The sequence below is a fragment of the Chiloscyllium plagiosum genome, unplaced genomic scaffold (assembly GCF_037043375.1).
Source record: "Chiloscyllium plagiosum isolate Xiang-an unplaced genomic scaffold, Cpla_swu_hap1 HiC_scaffold_7, whole genome shotgun sequence".
NCBI lineage: Eukaryota > Metazoa > Chordata > Chondrichthyes > Orectolobiformes > Hemiscylliidae > Chiloscyllium > Chiloscyllium plagiosum.
This window is the reverse complement of record NW_028270145.1, coordinates 57,602,323-57,627,862: the sequence shown is the minus strand read 5'-3', so window position 1 is coordinate 57,627,862 and position 25,540 is coordinate 57,602,323. Positions and strand designations below refer to the sequence as shown.

The window sequence follows — 25,540 nt, the reverse complement described above, 5'->3', positions numbered from 1 at the left end:
TGTTTTCAGCCCATTTACATAAAAGACAGGCAGACAAACACAGTTAAATAAATAAAATAAAGCAACAAAGCTGTCCAAAATACTTAAGCAGTTTTCACAGTGCGTTGTTTGACAGGCAAATGTGGTTGTTTCTTTGTGATTTTCTGAAGATGCTGATCAAGTCCACCTTTTCAGCTCATTGTAAGGAAATCAGTGACACTTACAACGTAGTTTCTATTCTCTGAAATTCCAGTAGCTGATAAGTAATAGCTTAACCTTCCAAAGCTAGGAGGTTAGGCAGTGAGCTTTTGAATTTCCATGCTATAACGTCAACAATTAAGTTGCTTCTCACAGAAATGCAGTCAGAAGGCAGTTCATAACTTGGACCCATATCTCTGTTTGATCATCATCTTCCCTTCCAGACTTGCTAGCACCAATTCCCAACTACTGATCTTGTTAATGGCTAAACATCTGCTATCTGGTTAAACATATTGTTTCCCCCTGGTATTGAAGAGTCTGTAGCATCCCTTTGATTAAAAACCAACTTGTTATTAATGTCCAGGCCTGGCTTCACAAACAACAAATTGTTTTTTTTGTTTTTAACACAAGCTGCTGCTCTCAATTGAAAGGTGATCTTCAGCTCACAGTTCTCAGTCACAGCTCCAAACCAAATTTGGTAAAGAAAATAAAATATAAATGTTTGGAATGTTTAGAATCCCTATAATGTGGATACAGGCCACTCGGCCCAACAAATCCTTACCAATTCTCCAAAGAGCATCCCAGCCAAACATACACCTTGACTCCATCCCTGTAACCATGCGTTTTCCATGCCAATCCACCTAACCTGCACATGTTTGGACTATGGGAGGAAACTGCAGCACCCGGAGGAAACCCACAGGGAGAAATGCAAACTCCACACAGACCTTCACCCGAGAGTGGAATTGTACCCAAGTACTTGGCGCTGTGAGGCAGCTATGCTAACCACTGAACCACTGATTTTCTTATCTTTCCAGATTGTTTCACTGCTCCCTCCCCTGCTGCTAAATCATTCTGTAGGAGTTGGGACATTCTTGATTTCTCCCTTCGTTTCCACCTTTTCTATTTTTTATAAGCTGACTTAGAGAACATGTGTAACTCCTCTTGCAGATGCTGATTTGGTTTTACAGTTTCATTTTCTTTACAACTATATTCTCTGGACAGACATTCTGACCCTGAAACACATTGTTGTACTCTTCCAGGATTAAATGTAAAAGCATTTTACATGGTGACTATTTTAGTGTGCTGGGACACCTATTACAAATCTCTTTTGGCATGATAAGCATTACCAGTCCCTGGCTGAGATGGTGGCTTTTGCTTGCTGACTATAACCTGGAACTCCAGATCTTCGTTCTTCTCATTGCAGTGGGCTCTCAGAGTAATCCGTCCTTTTGGCACAAATACGGTGCCACTGATTTGTGACTGAAAGGGCAAGAATGTTACACCGATTATATGACCTCAGCCTTATCTTTGAAGGCTTCATTTCTGAATGATCATATTGGACGCCGCTTCACACAGGGTGTGTGAAGGACACAATGTTGCATGACGTCCCAATGTCCATCCGACACTTTACATTGGCTTGATGTTCTCTTTCTGCAGTCAATGTTCCAACAATTACAAATCATTTATCACCAATTAACTTGACTGAACCAACCTGTTGTATGGTGTATATGTTGTCAAAATCTTTTGCTCTTATCTCCAGTGACCACATGTACCTGCTTGGTATACTTCTCTTTAGCCAAGCCCTTGTGTGCAATTTGATTCCACTTCTTTTAGTGAGAAAATTTCTTTTTTACATGCTGGACATGCCTTTAATTTCTCCTTGGTGTTTGCTTCGAGCCCTTAGTAACATTGATGTCCTTCAAATCTGAAATACACATCAGCATAATACAAGGCCTGATTTGTCCTGCTATGAATGCGCTCTGGATGCTGATTTACATTCTGCACATCTGATCACTTGCCTGAGAATGAGTTCCTTCCCCCTTATTAGACCTGCTCTCCCTGCAGGATCTCTTAAGCATAAGGCAACCTTGTTTGAAAATAGGTAAACCTTTTAGTGGCACAAATTCCCAAGAGTCTGTGAGCTATATTAATACAGTCACAAATTGATCATTGAACTCTTTTGCACCTCGCTCGCTAATATTGAACATGTATCATTCATAAATTATGTTTGTTTGGGGTTCAAAGCACGCCTTCTAGTTTTTAAAATGTCTGTGGTCCTTTATATGTTCTTGAGAGAGGTTTTTCCCAGTTGAATATACATTGCAAGTCTCTCCTCAATTCATAGCTGCTTTGGTTTGTTAATTAAATCTGTCACAACTTTCAAATTTTGCCATTGCAAGTGGAAAAATTGCCGTGTCTACTTCATGTCACTAAACAGCGTATTTATTTACTAAACATTTTACATTCATAAAAAATTTATTGGAAGTAGACAGAAGTGATAGTGATTAAATATATTGTAAAAGATATTGCAGAAGCAATACATGTCATATTTCTGCCTTATTTCACAGGAGATAAAACAGGAATTGGGTCAGAGGCTTAGCCTGAGTGACTTTCTTATAAAGCCTATTCAGAGGATAACAAAGTACCAGCTACTTATCAAGGTGAGGACTTTGTTCATCTCTCTGTCTCTGTATCTGCACCTTCTCTACAGTTGTAACACTGTATTTTGCACTCTGTTCTGCTACCCTGGTGCACTTTATATAGTAGGCTCTGACCGTCTAGCATGCAAAAAGACATTCTTCACTGTATCTCACTTTATGTGACAACAATAAATCAAACTCAAACTCAGAACTCTTAGGCAAGAACAAATAAAGTAACAAATAGATTTTATCGTTCTGTTTCAGCACCCAACACCTTTGCTTTTAATATTTTTTTATAAGTAAAGTGCATGTTTAAAATACATGATTTGAAGTACTAGTAACAGCATAGTGATTTGTATAGTAAATTTTTAAGATGGCTAGCTCAACATCTAACCATATTTTGTACCACTTCTATCCTGGGTATAATCCAGTGATGGAAAGTGCCTTGACTATCAATCAGGCCATGGAGCTGGTCTCATCAAACCAGCAGATAAAGGGGATGCAGTGGTAGTTTGGCGCACTGACCTCTACACGGCTAAAGCCCCACGCCAACTCGAAGACACCTCCTCCTACCACCCCCTTGACCACGACCCCACCCCACATCACCAAACCATCATCTCCCAGACCATACAGAACCTCATCACCTCAGGAGATCTCCCACCTACAGCTTCCAACCTCATAGTCCAGGAACAGACTAATGGAATGTCCTAAGATGGTCTTGGGTTGCCTTGTCTCAAGACTGACAATTTATTGGTGTCAGGTGGTCACCCCAGTGCAGCTCCCCAGTCACCAGGCTCAGTCCAATTTGAGAACCAAGCTTCAAAGACTTAAGGGATGATGTGCTGCTGGCGGTAAACAAGTGTCCAGTGATAGCCATAAGGAATACTATTGGCAAAAACATTACCTGAATATAAGCTTCATCTCTTAAATTTGCCTAATCTAAATTCAAGATTAGAGTGGTGCTGGAAAAGCCCAGCAGGCCAGGCAGCATCCAAAGAGCAGGAGCCCTTCATCAAGAAATTCATGCAGTGCAGTTTGTATTGTTCAGTTGTAACCTATTCAAATGCCTGTTTTAGTGATGCAAATTGTCTTGTTGCAGGACTTTCTGAAATACAGTGAAAAGGCTGGACTTGAATGTTCGGAGATTGAGGTAAAATCTGTTTGGTTGACAAATATTTATATGTTTTGATTTGTTTCTCCATTCTGAGGAGGTAGTACACATTATACCACAAGACCTCACGCTCATCACCTATCGGCAAACAAAAGCATAGTTTTATTATTTTACAAGTTATTTAAAAAGAAATACGGAAATACAAACAAGAGTAAATCTTTTGGTTTCATTCCAAAATTATTGCTCTCCATTATCAGCAAATACTCCTATTAATAAAAGCTGTGACCATCAGTAGCCCATTATATTTGTTTTGTGTTTTATAACAGAAAGCTGCTGATGTGATGTATCTTGTACCAAAACGCTGCAATGATATGATGAATTTGGGAAGACTTGAGGATTTTGATGTAAGTTTTTTGCTTTTTCCTTCTCCCTGCATCATTGATTATCTTGTAAATTGACCAGGAGTTTTTTTTTAAGGTTAATGGATTAAACAGCACGATGCTTCTGTTTTAAGTTTTGCTTGGTGCAGGATATAGGAGGACCTGTCCAAATTCTCTGCTAAGAGCCTGTGCCATTTTGAAAATATAAGAAATAAGAGCAGAAATAGAAATCCTTCACCATTCAATAAAATCGTGACTGATCATTTATATCTCCAATTTCCTGCCTGATCTCTATATCTCTTGATTTCCTTAATGCCCAGGGCAGTATTGATCTCAGCTTTTAATATTCACTGTCTTCTGGGTTACAGAATTTCAAAGCTTCAAAGAAGGAATGAAGGAATGGATGAAAGAATATCTCCTCGTATCTGTCCTAAATGGCTGACAGTGCCTTCTTAAACTATAACTCGTTAGTTCAAATTTCCAGCCAAAAGGAGGGGTCAGATCTATTTCAACATTAATGGTGAATTGCTCACAGGCAACTCACTGCTTGGAGGAGAAGATTTCAAAACATCCTATCATGGGACGTTTGCAGTAAATTACCTTCAGGATGGCAAAGAGGGTTGGCCTTCAGCAAGCTAGAGGTGTTTTCTGGGGTCGAGGAGGAGTATGTGTGTTTTTTCCTGACTACCAATTGGGTGGTTCAGCTTCAAATGCCAATGGCTGAAATGTATGAGGCATTTCAAAATTACATCCAGGTCTTTTGTCTATCATTGTACTATCATTGCCAAAGGATTCTGAAATGAACTGGTTTTTCACATTGAAAAATTAATCAAAGCGACAGAATTACACTCTGAATTTTTTCAGGACGGCTGTGAGAATATTACCATCGACTAGAATATGCAGATGGTAGATGGAATCTTGGTGTGATTTACATAACGTGCAATATCTCCCATCCACATTTTGATATCCTAAAACCACTCTATGTAATACTTATAGGATGATGTTATTTTGAAAATGCTGGCAGTCTTAAGTGGGACTGGACTACCATAATGTATGTTCTGACAAAACCTTTGAGCTTAACAGTTTTGTTTTAAATTTATGATTAATTTCATGTTTCTCAGACAGAGTTGTACTTCTGATGAAAGAACATAATATTCATTTCAACCAACATCTGGTGGATGAATTTTGAAATCCCATTTCTACATAATTTTGATTGTTGATGCCATGGCTGAATTAGTTACTTCTAGTCCTCTATTATTTCATAATTCATTAAAGTTGGACTTTGAAATCAGAATAAAGGATGATTGTATATAACTTGGTAAATGAATTCTAGATTAAAAAATAAATTAAGAGGATGGAGCTCAGGTCCGTCAGTACATGGTCAAAGGGATTTGAGTCTACAGTTCTATTCACTGTGTGTACCCAATTTCAGACCAGCTCTCTATTAGACACAAGCAATTCTTCTCTTCTGTGCTCATCTTTTAATCAGCTGTCTGCAGCATTAGAAGTGTAAAAGCAGAACCTGATAAAAGGTCATCAGGTTAATTCTGTTTTTCTCAACAGATGCTGCTCCCTCACGTGCTGAGTCTTTCTAGCTTTTTTTGTTTTCATTTTGGTTTGTTAGGGTCCATAGTATTTTGCTTTCATAAAAACAGATTACCTGACAGCTGCTTATCAGGAAAAACAGTTTGGAATGAAGATAGGAGATTGAACCGCAAAGAGGAAACAAGGGAATATCGTTCTGGAAGCAGGCTGCATAAATGTTCTTACAATTTTGCATGTGTACTGGTAAACGATGGCAGGAAGAACTGGGTGCATTCTAAATGATTTGTTGTTTCCAGGGCAAAATCACAGCTCAAGGGAAATTGCTGCAGCAGGATACATTCTATGTAACCGAACAAGATTCCGGAGTTCTCTCCCGAAGTAAGGAACGAAGGGTCTTCCTGTTTGAACAGATTGTAATCTTCAGTGAACTACTGAACAAGGGTTCCTCAACACCAAGGTATCAATTCAAGAACAGCATTAAGGTAAATAGCCTAAAGACTTAATTAAAAGTTGCATCGACTGATCACAGAGTGGAAACATAATAATAACATAACAAAAGTGACAGTCATCAAAGGAGCATATATTTTTCAATTTACTCAATAAATCCCACCATTTTATAAAATCTTTAGTGGTATCTGTCCTTTCCTAACAGTAGTAAGTTATGCTTTGTGTATAATTCAATGCACTGGTAGGTTCTGAGTACTTCTGTGGAAATGCACTAAGTATGAACAAGCTTTGAACCAAGTTTCAGAAAATTGTATTTCTAAGGCACAGGATTTTTTTGTGCATAAAGAATAGGCTACCCTCTTCAGAAGACGCAGAGTATTCATATCATGACACCAGAAAGTAGTCACATGCAGGCAGTACTAGAAAGTTCAGGACACAGGGATAATGCAGAATCAGAGAAATTGGTGACTGTGGCCAGGATCAGCTGTTAGAGACAGGATATAGGAGATCCCAAATGTAAAAAGGAGTGCATTTCCTTGAGGATTCTCCAGATAAAAGCATGGGATCTCAATGATTTTTCCCAGGATTTCAATGTCTTTTCCACAAAAGCTGTGAGTGGAGGAGTGCAAGAATCCCTCTAACGTGGAATTGATGTGACTACATCTTAAATTGTATTTTCCATGGTTAGTCAGCATAAGTTCGATGACTAGCTCAGAAAATTCTTAATACGTTCATGATACTCTCTCCTCTGTCACATGAAATCTCATGGAAAGTTGTTGGACATGCAAAATCAACAATAACAGGGAGAAACAAGCATTTTTGACTTGCTCACATTTCCATTTCACACATAAACTGGGAGACAAGCTCATATCCAGTTATTATGGAACAGGGTGTGTTTTCACTGAATCTATTCTATGCTAAGTAAGTTATCTGCTCTTGTGTAGTTTGAGTCTTGATTGAATTAAATATATATTTGGTTCCCCTGACAAAGATGAAGACAATTCTGTTGAAACATATGATGTATTTTGGTATGCCAGCTTATACAGTGTCATTATATTCTGGATTTGACCTCTGAATGTTGCTATCATATATTTGGATATTCAGGAGTTAAATGATGAGTACCAAGCACAGTGTAAAACTCAAAAATAAAACATTTGGATTTTAATTTGAAGAGGACTACAAGAGAGTACCTTGTGGAGCGCGATAACACACACATAATGCTCAAAAAGCAAAACAAGAATCTTGCTAAGATCGCTTGACTTGTGAAAAAAAATTAATTGATACAGATTTTCAGCAACTGTTGCATTTTTTCTGTTGACCTGTTTCAGATGAGTTACCTTAATATTGAGGAGAATGTGGAAAATGAACTGTGCAAGTTTGCTCTAATATCCCGTGGAACCTCTGAGCGGTTCATCTTACAGGCACCAAGCATTGAGGTCTGGCAGGCTTGGGTTCAGGATATCAATCAAGTTCTTGACGCTCAGCGTAATTTCTTAAATGGTATAGCAATTTTATTTCTTCTGTATTCCACGTTGTACATGCTGTGCATTTTAGATTTGAAATCATACTAAAATTCAAATAGCTGTGCCTTATTCATTACATATTTTTTTCTCTAACACCCTTGGTATTCTCTTGAAGGTCATTTTATCCATCGGACTCATCTCCTGCATCCTCAACCATGTTCCCTCTAAAATGCTGACCACATAACCTCTCTTCCTGGTTCCCAAGTTATAGCCAATATTCTCTCCTTCAGGTATTGTCCCTCTCTCCTACAAATCTGCTTTCTTCAGCCTGCTCTTAAATAAACAAACGCCAACACTCTGCCCTTGCAAATTACCACTCCATGTGCAGTCACTGTTCTCTCTCAAGCCCTTGAGTGTTTAGTCACCTCCCAAATCCATGTCTGTCTTTTCTAGAGCTCCATGCCTGAGATCTTGCAATCAAATATCTGCCCCTAACTCACTACCAAACAGCTCTTAGCAAAATCGCAAAAGATATCCTGTGTGATGCCTTGCCTCTTTGTCCTTTGACACAGCTGACCACACAATCCTCTTCCAACACCTCTCTTCTGTTGTTCAATGGGGTGGAACTGCTCTTACTTAGTTGCATTCTTAAACATCTACTCATATTCAGAGTATCACTTATAATGGTTACTTGTCCCACTCCTCCACAATTACCACAAGTTTCTCGCAAATCTGTCCTTGTCCCCCTCCTAGTTCTAATCCGCAAGTTGTAGCTTGGCAGCATCATCTGAAAACACAACACTGTTAATAAGAATCCAAGGTACACACCATAGTTTATTTTTTATGATAATGCCAATTATGTGTAATCTGTACTTAGTTTATCTTGTTCCCTCTATGACATGGTTGACTTTTATTGCAGCACTCCAATCACCAATTGAATACATGAAAAAAGAAAGTGGTAGTCAATCCTTAGTCAAAACACAAGCAAGCCGGATACCCCAGCCCAAAATCAGAGCACTCTCCACTCCACAGGTGGGGTCTGAAAAGCCACCGAAGTCATCGGCTCACAATCCATCACTACCAGCTTTAAAGCTATCTACCTCCAATGGCACTACAAACTTCAATGACGATCAGCAATATGGAGATAATTACGAGCAAATCAAGGTACCTACACAAGAAAGTCCTTCAACTTTGTTAAATAATTTTTGACTAATCAGAGGAGACAAACTAATCTATCAATAGCTCAAGTTGCTTGGACTCTTAGTTTTCAAGACATTTTAAGGATTATCCAGTACTACAGTCTATTTAATCATATCAGCAAACTAACCATTAGACTAATAATCTGAAGTAAAGACATGGACAATATTTACAATAAATGATGAAACATTTGTGACAACCATTTATTCTCACTGGGCTCTGAATGGTATAATGTCATCAGTAAAATGTTAATGCTATCTATGTAACAGAATTTACACAAATAATAATATAATGCACAAATTAAGTCAACATATCAAAACCTACTGCATATTCACATAACTGTACACATAGTTTAGATTAGATTAGATTACATTACAGTGTGGAAACAGGCCCTTCGGCCCAACAAGTCCACACCGACCCGCCGAAGCGAAACCCACCCATAGCCCTACATTTACCCCTTACCTAACACTACGGGCAATTTAGTATGGCCAATTCACCTGACCCTGCACATCTTTGGACTGTGGGAGGAAACCCGAGCACCCGGAGGAAACCCACGCAGACACGGGGAGAATGAGCAAACTCCACACAGTCAGTCGCCTGAGGCGGGAATTGAACCCAGGTCTCTGGCGCTGTGAGGTAGCAGTGCTAACCACTGTGCCACCATGCCGCCCAATCTTTGCAAATTGCAAATTGAGGCATCATGCTTGGAAACAGTTCTTTTTATTGATGGAGTTAACAAAAGATATAGGAGAGGGATCAAAATATATGAAAGTCTTTTACCAATGAGATTTCTTAATGTTTCACCAGTCTTTAGCTGTTAATAGACATTAGGTTTTTTGATTTACTGCATTGTTAACTGGATTTCATGATGACCATTTGTTTTAAATAATGTACTTCTACAGCTAAAGTAATCTGATTTAGGTTATTCAATGGGTGCTCCATAAAGAATACTTACACCTTCAATGCCTCCAGCATTAATCCAAGCCCCATACCTCACAAAGAAGGCAACCCCTCCCCTCCCCCCACCCCTGACACTGTATCTTCCTTCATGTACAACAATTTTTAATAGAACAAAGAAAATGAATTAATGTCTTTAAACACCAGCAAAGCTAAAAAGGGGTGAATTGTCAACACATTCATGGCATAGCAATGGAGGCATATTTTTACGAGCAAGGACGTTTTGTTGGAAGTTACATCTTCCTCTTGTGTGCCATTGACATTATTCTCCAAGTTGCCTTGATTTTTTCTATGCCTTCTACAAATTTGTTTTTTTGAGTCCTCATTGGTTTATTTGAATATACTCATTAATGACAGCCAGTGTCCCAGCAATTGAGAGTTTCCTGTTTTACACCTGGTTAGACTGGTTTTCACTGAATACTTTGGATAACTTGAATAATCAATCTGGAATGTGCAATGCTGCAAGGCCAAATTGGCGTTTGCATAAGTCTGAAGTGCCTGGAAAAGTAATGTCTGCAGTTTGCTCATATTTTTCAACCTTTTATTAACTGTATATTTTTCTATACAAAGATCTGAGATTGCCTTTTCACTGCCTCTCTTTTAACCTAATGGAAGATTTGCGTACCTTTGTTTACAGCAGGGCATTAGAGGAACAGATACAACATTCTGTATGGTATATCATTTTATTGCATTATCATTGAAGAAATCAGAAAGCAACACTGGATAAAGTGAAGAGAGTCAGCAGCTAGATTATAAAAGATATAGCATGTGTCATCACTGACGTCCTTTCTTCTGTATATCACATACTGCATTAAATCTTTCTTCTCCACTTTCAAACAATGGGGCATTCTATTAAAACATTAGAACTGCTACCACATTATTTGTAGCCTTCTTTCCCCATCTTGATCATGTCAAATATTATCACCATGAATACAGATTTCTTGTCACCAAAGTAAGCACTGTCCTATGTGACTGACCTCCAGTAATAGTGAAGTGTCATGTCAGTGCACATTCTGTTTCATGATGATAAATGTCAAAGTGCACATTGTTTACTTTTTTTTTAAAAAGGACATTCCCCTCAGGGGTGCCAGCTATGTTTTTAGACCTGATTGTCGAGGGGATTCCAGCCAGTGCCTTTGGCTCTGTGGCCATTGTGGTGGCTCATCTAATGCTAACTATCATGTCCTGCCATCATTGACACAAAGCTGCATTGCATTCTGATCCTACTGCTTCCAGAGCTGCAGTGCAGATATAGTCACCAACTGGTTCCTGGACACTTCTCAACTGCTTTATTTATTGTGGAGTCAATAAAGATGCTTGAAAGGAAGTTAAAAACCACACATCATGTTTCTGCACAGACACCCACACCTGTCATGCATTGTCAGAAATCAGTCTAAAGGTTTGCATGTAAGTGAGATATTCCTCAAAACTCTTTCTTCTCAAATGCAGTTCATGAATTGAACACTTCCATGACAAAGAGGGAACTTTTTGCCCAGCCTCCAGGAGAATGTAACAGTTCCAATGTACCCTGTGAATTATTTGATGCCACAACCTTGCTACCACTATCTAAACATCTCTGGGTGGATGTCTTTTGATCTGGAGAGAGGAAGCAAGTGTGATTAGGGTATTAAGTTGGAGAAAGTGGTGCAGAGTAATGTTAAACAGGTCAAAGCAGCTAGAAGGCCTTGTCTTCATCTTCCAGTTTGTCATCAGTTTCTTTCTCCTATGCTATTATGTTACTGTGGTGGATTTGCAGGAAAGGTGGGTAGAAGGTAGGAATTTATGAATGTTATTTCTTCAGAATTAAGGGACCTGAGAAAATGATTGTAACATTCTGTGTGGTGCTTCTAAAGAACAAAAGGATGAGATAGCTTTGGCAAATAGAATTAAGGAGAATCCAAAGGGTTTTTACAAATATATTAAGGACAAAAGGGTAACTAGGGAGAGAATAGGGCCCCTCAAAGATCAGCAAGGTGGCATTTGTGTGGAGCCTCAGAAAATGGGGGAGATACTAAATGGATATTTTGCAACAGTATTTACTGTGGAAAAGGATATGGAAGATATAGACTGTAGGGAAATAGATGGTGACATCTTGCAAAATGTCCAGATTACAGAGGAGGAAGTGTTGGATGTCTTGAAATGGTTAAAGGTGGATAAATCCCCAGGACCTGATCAGGTGTACCTGAGAACTCTGTGGGAAGCTAGAGAAATGATTGCTGGGCCTATTGCTGAGATATTTGTATCATCGATAGTCACAGGTGAGGTGCCGGATAACTGGAAGGTGGCAAACGTAGTGCCACTGTTTAAGAAGGGCGGTAAAGACAAGCCAGGGAACTATAGACTGGTGAGCCTGACCTCGGTGGTGGGCACCTTGTTGGAGGGAATCCTGAGGGACAGGATGTACATGTATTTGGAAAGGCAAGGACTGATTCGGGATAGTCAACATGGCTTTGTGCGTGGGAAATCATGTCTCACAAACTTGATTGAGTTTTTTGAAGAAGTAACAAAGAAGGTTGATGAGGGCAGGGCGATAGATGTGATCTATATGGACTTCAGTAAAGTGTTCGACAAGGTTCCCCATGGGAGACTGATTAGCAAGGTTAGATCTCTTGGAATACAGGGAGAATTAGCTATTTGGATACAGAACTGGCTCAAAGGTAGAAGACAGAGGGTGGTGGTGGAGGGTTGTTTTTCAGACTAGAGGCCTGTGACCATTGGAGTGCCACAAAGAGCGGTGCTGGGCCCTCTAATTTTTGTCATTTACATAAATGATTTGGATGCGAGCATAACAGGTACAGTTAGTAAGTTGCAGATGACATCAAAATTGGAGGTGTAGCGGACAGCGAAGAGGGTTACCTCAGATTACAACATGATCTGGACCAGATGAGCCAATGGGCTGAGAAGTGTCAGATGGAGTTTAATTCACATAAATGCCGAGGTGCTGCATTTTGGGAAAGCAAATCTTAGCAGGACTTATACCATTAATGGTAAGGCCCTAGGGAGTGTTACTGAATGGTAAGGCCCTAGGGAGACCTTGGAGTGCAGGTTCATAACTCCTTGAAAGTGGAGTCGCAGGTAGATAGGATAGTGAAGAAGGCATTTGGTATGCTTTCCTTTATTGGTCAGAGTATTGAGTACAGGAGTTGGGAGGTCATGTTGCAGCTGTACAGGACATTGGTTAGGCCACTGTTGGAATATTGCATGCAATTCTGGTCTCCTTCCTATCGGAAAGATGTTGTGAAACTTGAAAGGGTTCAGAAAAGATTTACAAGGATGTTGCCAGGGTTGGAGGATCTGAGCTACAGGGAGAGGCTGAACAGGCTGGGGCTGTTTTCCCTGGAGTGTCGGAAGCTGAGGGGTGACCTTATAGAGGTTTACAAAATTATGAAGGTCATGGATAGGATAAATAGGCAAAGTCTTTTCCCTGGGGTCAGGGAGTCCAGAACTAGAGGGCATAGGTTTAGGGTGAGAGGGGAAAGATATAAAAGAGACCTCAGGGGCAACCTTTTCATGCAGAGGGTGGTACGTGTATGGAATGAGCTGCCAGAGGATGGGGTGGAGGCTGGTACAATTGCAACATTTAAGAGGCATTTGGATAGGTATATGAATAGAAAGGGTTTGGAGGGATATGGGCCGGGTGCTGACAGATTGGGTTAGGATATCTGGTCGGCATGGACGGGTTACACTGAAGGGTCTGTTTCCATGCTGTACATCTCTATGACTCTATGCACATCTACATTGTGATTTCCTACCTTGTTTCTGAAAGGTACTGCTGATCTCACCATTTACTGTGAAGGCTCATGGACTTGCACTCCAAACGGATGAAAGGTTTAACGGTGGAAACACTCCTGGCAGCGATAAGCCTTTACGAGCATTGGTGAAGAGAAACAGTTAACATTCAGAGTCCAGTGGCCCTTCTTTGGAAAACTTTTTTTTTACTTGATGTTCAGTGAGAAGGCCATAATCTAAGGGAAGGTATGAGGAAGTGCCTCAAGAGTTGGTGCTCAGCTTCTGCAGTGTAGAGGTTAGCACACCAGATGGCAGCAGCACCAGCCTATTGGCAGGTTCAATAACAAAGGGGACAGTGAGGTCTGCAGATGCTGGATATCAGAGTTGAGCGTGTGATGCTGGAAAAGCACAGCAGGTCAGGCAGCATCCGAGGAGTAGGAAAATCGACGTTTCGGGCAAAAGCCCTTCATCAGGTTTGAGACCTCATTCCTGATGAAGGACTCCAGCCCGAATTGTCGATTTTCCTGCTCCTTGAATACCAACTGACCTGCTATGCTTTTCCAGCAACACAATCTCAACCCAGGTTCAACAACAAAGTCAGGTTACGGTTATGAGTGTAATTCATTGAGATAGGAGCAAAAAGGGATGGGATTAAGTCCTTTGCTGAGCATCACAGAAGTAAACATCAGATGGTATGGGGAATACATGTGAAGAGGTTGTATAAGGGGAAGGGAAGGAGTTGGAGGGGAGAAAGAATCCAGAGGGGCATCAACACTAGTGAATTCTAAAGAAGACTTACACTGGACTTGAAATGTTAACTCTGTTTCTTCAGAGGTGCAGCCAAGAAGTACATCAGTTTACGTTGGTTTTGCACCTGGAATCCCAGGAAACCCGAATGCAATTCTTTTTGCAGGCTTTGGGAATATGTTCCTTTTAAAAAGGAGACAACAATGGGATCGCTTCAAGAAAATTCTTACTCATTCTTCACTGGGTATTTGAAAAAGAGCTAGAATTTTTTTTTAAGTGATAGTGATTTTATAAACTCATCTCTGAGGGGAGTCACTGGATTAGTCCAATTGTTTACATCTGAAGATTCTTATTTGATGTACTCCACTTGTTATGTGACTGATGCTATATAAGGTATCAAATAAATTCCAGTGGCCAGCATTTTATGAATGTTTACAGAAATGTTGTTGCTGGACAGAGAATAATTTGATTGTCAGTGAGATATATCACACAAAAAAATAAAGAACTGCAGATGCTGGAAATCAGAAACAAAATCAGAAATTGCTGGGAAAAATAGAGTTCAGGTCCAGTGACCCTTCTCCAGAATTGATTCTAGCTAGGAAGCAATTAAGTAAGGATGAAAAGTAAACTTAAACATTTTATTCCTTTCAATTTATGAATTGATTTTTAAACCAGCTTTCCTGAAGATCAACATTAGAAAATCATGATCCTCCTCTAATCGCTACAGGCTCTCGGAATGTGAATGCAGACAGTGAATGTTAATTGGATGCCGTTTGCTTTGCACAGAACAATACTGCTGGATGCAATGGGACCTCTACCATGTTGGTCACTCAAGATTATGGTGCAGTGAAGGAGAATGAGATCTGCGTATTTCAGGGAGAAGTGGTTCAGGTCCTCGCCATTAACCAGCAAAACATGTTCCTAGTGTACCGACCTGCAAATGAACACTCCCCTGCTGCTGAAGGGTGGATTCCAGGCTTTATCCTGAGTTATACCAGTGATTACTCCACAGAGACTGACGAAGGATGCATCAAGTAAGTGCCAAGTGGCTGCCCTGGAAGCAGCGTGTGGATGTAAAGAAAAAGATGGCTGGTTTTCCCTCCTGATTTTATCCACAAGGCTATTGGAACAAACTTCAGAAGTACCCAGTGAATGCTGGATCTTCATCTTAAAGGAGCTATGTCTGGCAGCTCCATTTTTCTGTTAATGTTCGTAATACAAGTGACATTTATGAAGTCATGGCATGTTTTACTTTTAACACTACACTCACGTGAAAATGATTGGACTGGAATTATATTTATGTTGTGTTACTAATATGTTTGTTTTGACTTTTATAATCATTGGGCATCAGGCCTAATGTTGAACTGAGGCCTGTCTCCTCCAGATGGAGAGACTTTTTTGTTGTCTATGGCAATTTGTACAGCATGTAATTTTTTAAGAAATTTTTTTTGTTTCAAATTTATTGACAGTATATTGTAAAAAAACCTTACTTTTTTTGTTTCGCCAGGACTCCTTCTAATACATTCCTGTACAAAAAATATTTTGCACTATTTAATATGCCCACATAAATAAAGTCAGGTTGTGCAATATAGTCAGAATGCTCTTCGTTGTACCTGTAATGTATCTAATAATAAATGTATTTTAAATATGTAAATTAATCTTGAATATGAGCATGTTTTAATTAAGTAAAATGGCAAGAAAACTGTTCTGCTAAATTCTAAAGTGCAGTGATTAGAGGTGCAACATTTGTACAGGCTTGTAATTAATATTCCCTACAGCACGCATTCCCTGAGCTAATGATGTTTTGGATTTACTGGCACACCTCACTTACTTTTAGCTTCAGATTTTATCACATGACCAATATTTAGTATCATGTTTTAATCATTGATTTTGATGAAGTAATCATCTCTTTTTGCCAACACATTCTGCAATTTTCAATCTGCATATCTCATAGTCTCATGGGATGTTAAATGTGCATTATCACTGAGATTTGAAGGAAATGCAAATGCCAAATTCAGATCTTGTGAGATTATGTGATATTCAGCAGAGAACTAGTGAAGACTTCTGACATTTTGGGTCTCGTTTTCCACTAAATCTGTTAGATTTTTGGCAGTGGAAATAAGTTTTCTTGTTTTTTTGTGGGAGCGTACCACGTTTGTTTTGTTATATTCTGCTGATGGCTGCCAGAGTTTTACGAATGAAGAGAAATGTTTTTGGCCCCATTTCCATCAGAAGCCTAAGATATTCAAGTTATTTGGTGCATTTTTTGGTACAACAGGAAGTCATGTTCTTGGCATACATCACTGCATTTGAGAAAACGTGGAGAAAAGGAGAGCAGTGTGAAAAATGAAGGGAGGTTTGAAAATGATGATCGTAAATCCAAGGATATTCTGACCAACAAAGCCTCTGCTGATGTGAGTAAGTCAACATTTAGGAGCTGTGTGTTGATACCATTAAGGTCTAGTCAAAAAGTAGTACTCATGGAGGGTTGATTGCTTAGCCTGCTTTCAACCAACATTTTTGCAGGGGAATCAAAATGGTTAATGTACACAAACTTTTTCAACAGCTTTATCTCACCTAAAACAATGCGTGAGTTTTTTTTTCTAAATTGCAGATTTGTTTTGAAGCACCCGGTTGAGATTAACAACATTAAGTATTCACTGGTACAAATTTATTGAACAATTGCAAAATGCAACATTTCTACAGTGGTGGAAATGTATAAAATTCCACACCAGAGTCACATGACTAAAAAAAGGTTCCCAAGTAAATGCAAGCCTTGTCACTTGACCTTTAAACAACAGTCTGCTTCAACAGCCCCTTATTAACACTTAACTTTGGAACTAACTTTATCAGAATCGAGCACATCCATGTTCACAGTAATCATGCTGCTGATTTGTTGCCACTAAATGCACTTCTCTTTGTGAGTGAGTCTGAAGTTCAGAGAATACAATGTACTATAATACGTTCGCTGCAATTGTGAATAAATTAATTTTTTAACAACGTTGTTGTCTGTTATCTTACTATGTGTAAAGTGTGAACTCACTCAAGGCATGGAACAACGTTTGCTTGGACAGCTGAAAAAATTTTCAAGATCTAATCAGCTCTCTAAGAGTGTACTTGAAAAGAATCCCTTAAGCCATTTCTAATTTTTCTGTAATAAATGTCTCTTTGCAACTTCTTTAGAAGTGTACTAAGGTATCAATTAAATTGCAACCTTTTTCCTTGCAAAGCAAACTACAGTTGCACACCCACCAACCCAAACTTATTGCCACAGTGTTCCTGAATAAACTAGGAACTGTTTTATTGTGGCCTAGTGATTGTCTTTCTTTATATTTGGTCAGCACTTGTTGTTACTGTTGTGGATTAAGTAATGTTATTTACCAGGTGGAAAAACATGGAAACCAGCTTGTGGCAGCTTGAATACAGTCATAAAAGACTCAGTGCATCATGCCATGCTGTCTGTATGTTTTTTGCAGAATTTCTGAAAGTGTGAAGCTAGAGTAAGCTTTTTAATTATCATTAATTCTGAAATAAATTTACTTTGCTGCAGAGATTTTGCAAAAGTGGTTAATGATTTCAGTCATTGATGTGCAGGTGATAGTTTTGGTCAAGAATTGTATTTCAAGCTTAAATATAACTAACTGCTGTCCGAAACCTAACTTTGCTCTTTTTCTTCCCTCATGCTGCATTAAAGGAATCTAACAGTTCTGAGGAATCCGAATGTGATGATCTTGACCCTAAAACTAGTATGGAGGTAGTAACAACTGTTTTGCATATGATATTAAATCTAATCTGCCTGTTGAGTATTGGTGATGAAAGGACAGTGATCAGCAAGCAAAATATCATTTTCTTTTTTTCTTCAAGTCAGAGATTTTAGTTACTGATGTGTAAGTTTCTTGCCAGCGGAGTTGTGAGTGTGCTATAAAGAACTGTAAAATCCTCAATGTTGCAAGGTTGATTTCAGCCAGGCCAATAGAGAAGACACTGAAATGAAGTGAATGTTTGGCCTTTTGGAAGATCTAATGATTAGGTATCCACTATCTCCAGTTCCACTTCATCGTGTCCTGTTCAGGACACCACATATAAAAAAAATGTAATTTAGCTTTATACTTTTAGCTGCTTCATTCTACATCAGTTTAAAAACATTTTTAAGTATACTTTATTTTGACTGAGGAAGAATGCAAGACAGATGGTTCAATTTGAAACACAGGTACATTCCATCTAGATGTCTAGATTAACAGTGTTGTAATGTTGTAAATTGCCTGTATTGGCAAGTTTTAATTACATTTATTAAAAATTTGAGTGTTTAATTGGAATTATGATAAGTATAATGACAGTGTAAAATGGAAAATGTCAAATGTCTTTTCTGGGACAGTTCAAAACTAGAGTAGATATTTTTAAGATGAGAGGAGAAAGATTTAAAAAGAACACGAGGGGCAATTTTTTTATACACTGAGTGGTTCATGTGTGGAATGATCTGCCTGAGGAAGTGGTAGATGCAGGTACAATTGTGACATTCTAAAGAAATTTGGATAAGTACATGAATAGGAAATATTTGGAGGGATATGGGCTAAACACAGGACTAGTTGGTTTTGGGAAAATGGTCGGCGTGGGCTAGTTGGACGGAATGGTCTGTTTTCATGCTCTATGACATTTTTATTTGAGAACAAAAGTAAATTTACTAAATCTTTTTCAATCAAATAATATTGCACCATCCCATTGTTCATCTAACACTGCCAATGAAATCCTCACTCCACTTCACTATCATCCCCAAGACTCCAACTCCACAACCACTCCTCCATCAAGACCTTCGTGGTCTCCAACATTAATCAGTCCACTGATGTAAATTTCATCTGCACACACTCAAGGCTAAAACATCAGGCTGAAACAAATGATACAGGACTGCTCTTATCAGTGAGCATCATCACTCAAAGTAGTAGAAGGAAAGCAGAAAGTAGTTGAGGCCAAAACATTGCTATAATTTCACGAATGAGTTGGATATAGCACTTGGTGTTAAAGGATTGAATGGCCTACTCCCATTTCTATTTTCTGAGCTTCTATGTTTCTATTTGGAAACATTATATACAAGTAAATTGTTGCCCACATGTATGTCAGTGACGTCCCCACTTGGTAAACAACCCAGGCCACCTATCTGAGAGTGAATTGAAACCTTCTCGAATTGAATATTAGATAAACTGGACCCATCTTATTGACTTCTGCAAAAGAACTATCTAATCTTGCTCCTTACAGAATCTCTGAGTCAGGCTAAATCATATGGTCCAGAGCCTCTATGCCCTGTCCAATTTTCTGCATCCAATCCTTCACCAAATCAACATATCTGGAGATCTTTGCTGAGATTTTATAGGGTCTTGTGGAGTGTGCTGGAAGTTGGAGGAGTGCTATGTCTGGTGAGATGGCAAGGGTGCTGGGTCCATCACCTTACCACCAATGTTTGCCTTTTAAAAAGTGGTGGATATGGTGTAAGGTGGTTGTGAAGGGGTTAATTTCTATGTTACACTGACTCCATCATTTTACTAATGACACACAGTGTATGGGTGAAAGCAAAGAGTTCTACTCTAACTGTCAGAGAAAATAAATATATCCATGCCTGATCCTGAAGGTCTTAATAAATATGCCAAACTAAATGTAGTTACATTTATTGCTTCCATGTGATAAACCTTCTTGTTAGCTAGGAAAAGTGCCGCTTCTATTGATATTGTATCGTGGTGCATCTTCTCCATTAATCATTAGATAGGTCCAAAACAAAGTAAAGAAAAAGTAGGATAGGTGGTAGCAAACTGGCTCAAGCAATCCAGTACCTCATTTGGATAGAGGTGACAAAGACCAGGAGGTAACCGGAGTGGTCATCTGGGGAAATACCACAAGGTTGCAGTGGTGCAGATCTAAACCCTACTATGAGGAAAATAAATTCAGAGGACACTGAAGAGAAAAACCCAAGCGAGTTTATTACTTTAGGAGCATTAGCACTCTTAGAAGACACAGTCAGTCAATAGCTGAAACATGATTACTGACACAAAAGAGACAACAGCAACAAAAAGGCAAGCCCTCATCACCTTTACACTGCACAAGTCATAGGTATGAGAAACAGTGAAGGCCAGAAAGAAATTTAGACCGGTCTTAAAGAATTAGGAAGATCTCAGACTTTATTTAAATTGAAGATGAGAACATTTAAAGAAGATTACTGGAAAAGTCTTGCAGGAGAGGAAAAATTATGAAAATAAAGATTTGAAAGGACCAGAACTCTGTGATTAAATCATGCTTTCAGCAGACTTTGGGCAGCATGGTGGCTCAGTGGTTAGCACTGCTGTCACACAGCACCAGAGACCCGGGTTTGATTCCAGCCTTGGGTGACTGTCTGTGTGGAGTTTGCACATTCTCCCCATATCAGCGTGGGTTTCCTCCAGTTCTTCAGTTTCTTCCCACGGTCCAGGTTAGGTGAATTGGCCATGTTAAATTGCCCATAGTGTTCAGGGATGTGTCGGTTAGGTGCATTAGTCAGAGGTAAATGTAAAGTAATAGGGGAAAGGGTCTGGGTAGGATACTCTTCGGAGGGTCAGTATGGACTTGCTGGGCTGAAGGGCCTGTTTCCTCACTGTAGGTGTTCTATGATGATATTCATTTAATTTTTTTTTGTGGAGATAAGGGCATGGTGTTTTAGACTGTGAGGGGAGAGAAAATATTGATTTACCTCAGAAAACATGGGAGGTCCATCTTTGACTGCAAAAAGTTGAAAAGAAGTAAGTCACCAGCAATTAAGTTGTTATAACAGGCAGGAAAACTAAGTAAGCAGTGTAGAAGTATTCTAAACAGAGAACATTTTAAAAAATACTGAAAGCACTAAATTATTATTGAACAGCCAGCAATACAATTTAAAGTTTTATTGAATTCTTGTTTACAATGAAGGGCAATACAAACTTGAAAGAAAAGCTGTTCACAAAGAAAATGTTGTAGAGTCTAGCAAGCTCCAGAGAGCATTGATCTTTGGTGAATCCACACAGACTGTTTTCCTCTCCTGCAAGATTATTTGAGAAGAAATTGAAAAAGGGAAATTACTTCCTAGAATGTCAGAGTAGGACCATATAGCTCATAAGATGGAACTTCATGGAGGTGACAGTTCTTACAACACAGTAATATCTCAAATCAAAATCTAAATGCAGAGCTAGCATCCAGTTATGAAGCTTCAGGAAAGGAGGAAGTTACACAAGTGAACAGCACAATATGGTAGAGCAATTTGCTTTAGAAAAGAACGGGGAAATTGATGATTACAGTGATCCAGATTTCACAAGACTTATTTCTGTCAATGAACATACTTAATTTTAAGCTTGATGCAGTCCTGAGGTGACTGTCATATCCAAGAAATTACTACAGTTGAAGAATCAGATGCCATAGCCAACGGAGATTTGACTTTGTGGTGTAAGTGAATAACTATCAAGAGTACAGGTATGCAACAAATTGCACTGCAAAGGAGAAGAGTCAGTCATAAATGTGCATGTAGTTTGCAATTGACACTGCTCACATTTGAGCTTGCATTTAGCTTTGGGTCTTAACGTCCTAAAGATGTCAGAAGGAGTCCCATCAGTTTCAAAAGAACAACTACTCCAGGAACAAACTATAGTCAACCAGCCATTCAAGTGATCAGATTCCTAGAGCCATGGTGGAATGCAAAATGAAAGAATCTGTTGGGTTTGCCTATGAAATTTCTTTGCCTAAAAGAAATATTTCAATTTGCCAAGAGGAAACAGTGGTCAGCAAGCTAAAGAAAGCCCCGGGCGACTGTCTGTGTGGCTTCATCACACAATCCAAAGATGTGCTGGTCAGGTGAATTGGCCATGATAAATTGCCCATAGTGTTAGGTGCATTAGTCAGGGGTAAATAGAGGGTAGGGGAAAGAGTCTGGGTGCGTTACTCTTTGGAGGGTTAGTGTGGATTTGGAGGGCCAAACGGCCTGTTTCCATACTATAGGGAATCTAATCTAATCCTGACCAATGACTCCATTCAGCAAGGTTCTGAGTCCACCTCCAGCAATGCTGCTGTTGCTGGGTTGCGATCCCAGCAGTAGCCACTTTCCCCATTGATGCCAAGGGAGCTGAAGAGCTACTGACTGAAGATGCTGGTGCTGCAACCCAGTCCCTCAAAGGGACAGCAGGCATTTAGAAAATTGAAATGAAAATGGAAAGTGCTGCAGAAGTTCAGCAGGTCTAGCAGCATCAGTGAAGAGAGAAACAAAGATTACTGCAGTTCCCTGTTTACTTAGCATCTTTCACATTGTCTTGTTGCTTGTTCCCATTGTGCAGTGCACAGCGTGCCGGTATGGTATGGCACACTCTGTCGGGGCTATACTTGAGGTCCTCGAGATTGGTCCAAGTAGCAGAACCACATTGTCTGTTCCCCACAGCCCTAGTTGTCGCACCATCACCAACTTTGCAAAAGTGTCACACCAGCTGAGTGACTGACACATAACATCCAAAAAGTGAATGCCAGATGTAGTCTGAGCCCCTTCCATCCCTGATCCACATCAAGCACCATTGTATTTTGCAGAGTCCAGCGTATATGACACATGCTTCCCTCATTCACAGCATATTTGGAAGTGATGGGACATTTTTGGTCAGTATTCACCTCTTTTCAAGCCATTATATTTTCCTCTTCCCCTATGCCTTGACTGCTGTACTCCTTTAGCAGTGATGCCCCACCCATTGCCCAATCAAGGCCTCTTGGAATCCTCACAATGAATAACACATGGATCCGCTGGACTGTATTTGCCCCAGAATATGTCCAACTGACAAACTCCCCAAAAACATAACAAACCAGTCCTCTGTCTATTTGCAGATCCCTGACCAACAACATGCAATTCCCCTGAATGTGTGTGATGGCTGTACATGACCGACTATTGCATACTCACCAGACCATCGTTGGACATTTGCCGTGACCAGGCATGCCTGACAGATGACTGACCATGGACTGTGTGCCAACTGTACCTGTGACTGATAGTCTGGAGCCCCCTGAATGACAGCAGCCCTCTTTGACTGAGAACGAGCCCCCACCCACTTTCCAACATGGACATTTGGTTGAATAAATAGGCAGGGTATTTGCTGCCCAGGCAGATGGTACACACTGTAGTTGTTAGACTGACATCTCCTGCTGTACAGCAAAAAACCCTTCTTTTCCTGCCCCACTCAGGCAGATCCTTACTGGTAAGCATAGTTAGCAGGCTGTGTCTCCATACAAAAGAGCATGTCAGTACAACAGGCAGCCTTTGGCTGTGGCTAAAGTGCCAGAAGGCAAGGCACAACATCCCAAGGCAAGACATGGCCAGGCATGGATGTCGTGAGCGTGCATGTAGGCACTAAGAGAGCAAGCAAGCAGTCCTCCTGAGATGCAGCCTGTGAGCTGGGTGCCTGCACTATGTGCAAAGTTCCTTACAGCAGTCTTTCTCTTCTCATCCATAATGTGGCTTGCAATTCAGGTCTGTGCTTCCTAACTGCCCCAGAACTGGATTGGAGAGATGCCATGAGGATCATGAAAGGTTGGCAAATGCAGGATGCTAATGTCTGTGGATAAGGGCTGTGTGTAGCTGCTTCTGCTCCCCTTGATTCATGTTCTGACATGTTATTTGGTGCTGAGCAACATGAAGGATCCTTGCAGTAGCAGCAGGTTGAAGTTGCCAAGCACCTGTTCTGATCTCCCTGTTGAGAATTCTTGACATCGAGCTTATTCAGCACATTTGGTAAGGTAGGAAGCTGAGTCTTAATGAGGCACGTTGTGTTGTTAATAAGACAGATAACAAACTATAATCCCAGTATAATTGCATATTTGGCAAGTCACTGCTGTTTAGTGAGAAACTCATCTTGCCACCTATTAGATGCAGAAAGCTGTAGTGAATTGCTCCAAGCATCAAGATCACTGGATTTTTTCACACGATTCTACTGCCAATCTCACCACAGTCCACATTGCTCATGCCCAATAAGACTCCATATAAATTACTTAAGGGTAGATTTTCCTGTGCCCTCTACTGCTGTTTTCAGAGTTGTCCTGGATAACAAGAGTGAGCTGCAGTTTCTCAGAGTGGTGTGAATACGTTTTGATACCCCAAGGGATTCAGTTGTAGAGTCATAGAGTCATACAGCACAAAAACAGACCTTTCAGTCCAACTGGTCCATGCTGAACATAATCCCAAACTAAATTAGTCCCACCTGCCTGCTCCTGGCCCATAACCCTCCAAACCATTCCTATTCATGTACTTATCCAAATGTCTTTAAAATGTCGCAATTGTATCTACATCCACCACTCAGGAAGTTCATTCCACACGCAAACCACCTTCTCCGTAAAAGATTTGCCCCTCATGTCTTTTTTACATCTCTCTTCTCTCACCTTAAAAAAGTGCTCCCTAGTCTTGAAATCCCCCATCCTAAGGAAAAGACAACTACCATTAACTCTATATATACCTCTCATTATTTTATAAACTTCCATAAGGTCGCCTCTCAACCTCCTACCCTCCAGTTAAAAATGTCCCACCCTACCCAGACTTTCTTAATAACTCAAACCTTCAATACCCAGCAACATCTTGGTAAATCTCTTCTGAATCCTCTCCAGCTTAATAATATCCTTCCTCGGGAGTACCTCAATAACTTCTGTATATGGTAAGAGGGAGCAATATATAAATTTTAGATAATATTCAAGTTGGATGAGCAGCAAGGATAAAAGGAAGCTGCAAAGAGATATTAAGAAACCAATGGTCTAAGCAAAAGCTAAGTGTCTGATAGATGTCAGCAGCAAAAATGAGACAAAACAATTTGGCTAAAAGTCTTATATTTTGAAATGTAGAATATTTGAGATGAAGAAGAGGCAATATCAAGTTCAGGTTCATAAGACATGAAAAATAATATCTCACGAGGTAAAGTCATAAAATAAAACAATTGTTACAGGGACAATTTTTGACAATAGCAACTTGTCATAACAACTTTGAAGTGGCCAAGATGAGGTCTTAATCTGATATGCCATTTAGCTCGTGTTTAACCCAAATGATGCCTTGGAATGCATCTTGAATGGCTGTCTGCTGAATCATTAGACTAACTTTCTTGTGCTTATTAATAAGGCCGCATAAAATTTTGATGGATAGCATTTGATAAGCTTAACAATGAGCTAGTTATTTGAGGGTGAGGGGTTATTGCCAAAGATTTTGAGCACTATTTAAAGAATATCACCTTCAAGGTTCACTTGCTTCTGGAGTTTAAAGAGGACACTTGAAATACATTGGAAGACCTTTGAGGGAATTGAGGGGAGTCAATGAGTTGAAATAAGGAAGCACCATCTGCTTCAGGACAGAGGGGTAAGAGGATGAGGTAGACT

The 25,540-nt window shown here is 39.8% G+C and overlaps 1 protein-coding gene across 12 annotated transcripts in view; it reads left to right on the top strand.

The window, feature by feature from the left end:
- kalrna (kalirin RhoGEF kinase a) overlaps nt 1-25,540 on the top strand; it is a 734,910-nt gene that overhangs the window by 661,513 nt on the left and 47,857 nt on the right. For 4 of the 12 annotated variants that reach the window (XM_043693728.2, XM_043693729.2, XM_043693725.2 and 1 more), the window contains 7 exons: nt 2,526-2,618; nt 3,697-3,747; nt 4,035-4,112; nt 5,930-6,115; nt 7,409-7,580; nt 8,463-8,707; nt 17,868-17,927. In XM_043693728.2, the coding sequence (XP_043549663.1) occupies nt 2,526-2,618; nt 3,697-3,747; nt 4,035-4,112; nt 5,930-6,115; nt 7,409-7,580; nt 8,463-8,707; nt 17,868-17,927 (885 nt within the window). Of the gene's footprint in view, nt 1-2,525; nt 2,619-3,696; nt 3,748-4,034; nt 4,113-5,929; nt 6,116-7,408; nt 7,581-8,462; nt 8,708-14,848; nt 15,881-16,451; nt 16,588-17,867; nt 17,928-25,540 lie in introns of those variants that run through there. The other 8 variants (XM_043693730.2, XM_087989062.1, XM_043693731.2 and 5 more) reach the window with 4 other exon arrangements.